This window comes from Musca vetustissima, unplaced genomic scaffold, assembly GCF_032173495.1.
Source record: "Musca vetustissima isolate MV318-11 ecotype Yass unplaced genomic scaffold, APGP_CSIRO_Mvet_v1 utg133516, whole genome shotgun sequence".
Classification (NCBI taxonomy): Eukaryota; Metazoa; Arthropoda; class Insecta; order Diptera; family Muscidae; genus Musca; species Musca vetustissima.
Window position 1 is genome coordinate 1 of NW_026878843.1, and position 1,743 is coordinate 1,743.

At 33.3% G+C, this 1,743-nt stretch overlaps 1 protein-coding gene across 1 annotated transcript; it reads right to left on the reverse strand.

Moving 5' to 3' along the window:
* Positions 1-129: 129 nt before the first annotated feature.
* On the reverse strand, positions 130-1,053 carry LOC133323619 (uncharacterized; the record flags this gene model as incomplete). Its single annotated transcript, XM_061532535.1, has 1 exon — positions 130-1,053. A coding segment is annotated over exon 1 (924 nt), but the record flags the coding sequence as incomplete, so codon positions are not given.
* Positions 1,054-1,743: the final 690 nt, after the last annotated feature.

Below are 1,743 nucleotides of genomic sequence, written 5' to 3' on the forward strand. Positions count from 1 at the left end.
CGAAGAGAACATATTGTTGTGAAAAACTGCTTGTGATCGGTTGCTCAAGTATGAATTAATAAGACGGCATGCAGAGGCAGAGAAGTTAAAAAATTTTTGGAGTTTCAGTAATAGAATGTTATGGTTTACGGTGTCAAATGCCTTGCTGTGATCTAGAAGTACGAGGAAGGAATCTTGCATATTGTCTTGATTACATCTTAGATCTTCAGTGACGTCCAAGAGGGCAGTAACACAGCTTCTGTTCTTCCTAAATCCAGACTGATGTTCAGTAAGCATGTTATTTTTAGTGAGATATTCATTGATTTGCTTGTACATCAAGGTTTCCAATACTTTAGATATTAAAGGCAATATTGCTATAGGACGATATTCATGGTTAGCTTTGGGAATTGGAATAATTTTCGCTTGTTTCCATGCACCAGGGAAGGTAGATTTAACAAGAATGGTATTTAATATATATATTATGTAGGGTAGAATTTTTGGTAAGATTAATCTTAGTAGCTTCGGATTGATACCATCCATACCCTCAGCATTCGATTTAATTTCCTTGAATGTTGAAATAACTTCAGTGTGTTCGACACATCTGAAGGAAAATTCATTTTCATTATGAACAATATTCAAGCGTGAGTAAAAATTCTCGGAATTGACGGCCAAGTTTGGACCAACGAATTTTAGATTTAACTCTTCAACATCGATATCATTATTTGAATGGGATCTATATTTGTTTCCAATGCCGATTTCTCGTATTTTCTTCCATTTACATTTGCTGCTTAATGCTGTTGAAAATTTGCATTTGTAGTAAGTAGATTTAGCCTTTTGTATACATCTTGTTACTTCACGTCTCAAAGATTTGAATTGTTCATAGAGCTCTGGTGTTTTGTATTTTTTCCATCGTTTGTAGCTATAATCTCTTTTATATATAATATCTTTGATATGATTATTAAACCATGGTTTCTCTTCATTCTTCGGTGAAAATGTTTTTAAGGGCACACATTCATCCAAAATAAGATAACATTTTTCTTGGAGAAACATTACTTGGTCATTTGCATTTGTCATGGTATAAATTTCATCCCAATAAATATTGAATAAGAGGTAATTTAAAAGGTTATAATTTGTTTTGCTAAAATTGCGATATGAAATGGTTTCATTTGTGATGATGACATCAATATCATAAACCATATAAAGAAGGTCGTGTTTAGAAAACACTGGAGCTGATAGCTGATCATACAGTAGTATTTTTGATAGTTGGTTAGAAAAAATAATGTCGATTAGGCTATTCGAACTAGTATGAAAATGAGTAGGATTTGTGGTGTTAACTGGATATAAGTCGATCATTTGAAACTCATCGGCTAACATATTTTCGAGCAGAATATTGCTGTTAAAATCGCCGCAAATAATAATATCATTGTATGTCACTGAAATATTTTGTAAGTCTGAAAGCAGTTCAGTAACTTCTGAATGTTTATTCGGTCTGTAAACGCAGCCAATAAGACATTTTTGAGACATTTTTAGATTTAACTCCATGATGATATATTCATTCGGGCTCGAACTTTTAGATTTCGATATAACTTTACATTTAATGCTATTTTTAATGTATATGCACACGCCCCCGGCAAAAGATACGCGATCCGCACGGAACAATGTATAGCCAGGTATATTATAGATGCTGTCTTGTACTTCGCAATGAAACCATGTTTCAGAGATACAAATGACGTCAACTCCCGAGGAAACGAAGAGTTGTTGAAA